The 2368-nt window shown below is 62.3% G+C and overlaps 1 protein-coding gene across 1 annotated transcript in view; it reads right to left on the bottom strand.

The window, feature by feature from the left end:
- Positions 1-175: 175 nt before the first annotated feature.
- PLIN4 (perilipin 4) overlaps positions 176-2368 on the bottom strand; it is a 10617-nt gene continuing 8424 nt past the window's right edge. Inside the window, exons 5-9 of the mRNA XM_019473326.1 lie at positions 1863-1999; positions 1480-1777; positions 1140-1330; positions 938-1060; positions 176-859 (exon numbers count right to left, since the gene is read on the bottom strand). Coding sequence (XP_019328871.1) covers positions 515-859; positions 938-1060; positions 1140-1330; positions 1480-1777; positions 1863-1999 — 1094 coding nt within the window. The 3' untranslated portion in view covers positions 176-514. The remainder of the gene's footprint in view (positions 860-937; positions 1061-1139; positions 1331-1479; positions 1778-1862; positions 2000-2368) is intronic.

The raw sequence follows: 2368 nt of genomic DNA, 5'->3' as shown, positions 1-2368 counted from the left end.
TGGTGGTTCAGCACCAGGCCATCCCCTCCAGTGCCTCCATTGGAAGCCCCTGCCCCTGTGAGGTCACGCAGGGCTATGACATCATCACTCCCCCTGAGCCCCTGCTTGGGGTGGGATGCAGCCCTAGGGGCCCCAATACCACCCTCCCCCACCCCCAGAAGAAGCCTCAGTCCAGTGCAAAACTAACCAGAGTTTATTGCTTCACGAGCCATCCCTGACCCTACAAGACCAGGGGCTTGAAGGCACCGAGGACGAGGGGACATGGGGGGGGTCCAGCCGGGGGCTGGAGGTGACCCCAGTAGGCACTTGGGGGAACCAAGGCATGTTACTGCACGGCCCTGGCACAGGTGACAAGGGACAGAGCTGCACGTGGGACAGGCAGGAGCGGTCCCTTGTACAGGCAGGCACTGAGGTTACGGGCAAGGTGGGCCAGGCAGGGGTTAGTAGATGCTCCTATCGAGGCTTAGGCAGGTGGTGGGGGGGATACACCAACAGCACCCCAGCCCAGAAGATGCTACTTCATCTCCAGGTCCACCAGGCGCTGGCCCGAGGGGGCAAAGGGTCCCACCAGCCAGGTCAGGGGGGTGTTGTGGGCCACGTGCTCCACCAGCTCATCCATCAGCTGGCGAGCTTTGGTGGCACGGGCACGGGCTTGAGCCAGCACGCTGCTCGTCACGTCCTGGAGGGAGGCGGCGGAGGCGAGGGCTGCCCGTAGCTCCTCCACGTTATGCCGGACCTGCCCCGCCGTGTCCTGGATGCTGGCAGGGAGGCCCTGGAGGCTGGACACCAAGGGCTGGCAGGAGCTCTGGAGCTGCTGCGTCAAGCCCTGCAGCAGGGCCAGCGTGCCCGACTCCACTGGCTGCAGGGGGACAAGGAGGTGGTGAGGGGTGTGGGGGGGACACCAGGTCACCCTGGGGACCCCCTGCCCTCCACCTACCTCCGGTGGCACCAGGTCCTTGCCGCCACCCGGTTGCTTCTTGCTCCACTCCAGCCACATCTGCTGCAGCTTCTCCTGCCCTCCCTGCAGCTTCTGGTCCATGCCCTGCTTGAGGTGCTCCACCTGAGGAGAGACAGAGCTTGGCGTGGGTGGCCTGCTGCAGCTCCAGGATGGCATGGGGGGACGTGGGGATGGGTCCTACCAGGTCAAGGGTGCGCTGGAGCTGGGCCAGCACATCCTGGCTGCTGTGGCGGGCGCTCTGCAGCTTGCCCAGCGAGTGCTGGAGGGCTCGGTGCCGCAGCTTGGTCGAGAGGGAGCCCAGGCGCACGAAGTAGCTCTGCTGCTGCTTCTGCTGCTCTGTTTCGAAGCCCTCCACAGCTGTGGCCAGCTTGGCTGTGGGAGAGGAGCTGCTGAGGTGGCCCCACCCCTCACCCCAACCCCATGTAGAGCCAGCATCATCCTGCCCAGGCTCTACCCACCCCCTCTCCAAGGGGACCCCCAGGCCATGACACATCTCCAGGGGGTTGTGATCAGCTCCTTACCCAGCTCCTCATCCGTCATGGGCAGGTAATGGTCCACCAGCTCCTCCGACTTCTCCAGCACGGAGCCCATCCCGCTCACCACCATCTGGCCCACGGTCGAGCCCATGACTGTGTTGACGCCACTGCTCACCACCGACTTGGTCAGCTCCACACTGCCCTGCATGGCCCCTTTGGTCATGTCCATCACACCCGTCACCCGGCTGGTCACCACGTCCTTGGCCCCAGCCACGGTGCTGGTCAGGACATCCTTGGCCCCCGTCACCGTGGATGTCACCAGCTGCTTGGTGTCCGAGATGAGCTGGTTGTAGGGTGGACAACCCTCTATTAAACAGTGCTGGGGGGGGACCTCGAGCATGTTTGCCCACCCCACCCTACCCCACTACCTTCTCCGTGGGCTGCTGCAGGATGGGCAGCTTCTCCTCCAGCTTATCCAGCCCTTTGCAGGCGTATTCATTCGCGGTGGAAACTAGAGACATAAAACCAGATGTTTTTAACATCCTGATGACTTGCAAGATCTTTGCTAAGGCCAGTTTTCAGGCATCTCAAAACTCATGGGGTGCTGCCCCCCCCCCAGCTTCTCCTCCAGCCCTTTGCAGGCATATTCGTTCGCAGTGGAAACTTAAGAGATGAGAAAACAGCTTTTTCTTACCCTGCTGCCTTGCAAGAGCTCTGCTACAGCCAGTTTTCGGGCACCCCAAAACCCTCTCAAAACTCATGGGGTGCTGCCCCCCCCCCAGCTTCTCCTCCAGCCCTTTCCAGGCATATTCGTTCGCAGGGGAAACTTAAGAGATGAGAAAACAGCTTTTTCTTACCCTGCTGCCTTGCAAGAGCTCTGCTACAGCCAGTTTTCAGGCACCCCAAAACCCATGGGGTGCTGCCCCCCCCCTCC

This window comes from Aptenodytes forsteri, unplaced genomic scaffold (genome assembly GCF_000699145.1).
Source record: "Aptenodytes forsteri isolate BGI_AS27 unplaced genomic scaffold, ASM69914v1 Scaffold471, whole genome shotgun sequence".
Lineage (NCBI taxonomy): Eukaryota > Metazoa > Chordata > Aves > Sphenisciformes > Spheniscidae > Aptenodytes > Aptenodytes forsteri.
This window is presented reverse-complemented; position numbering and strand designations above follow the sequence as displayed.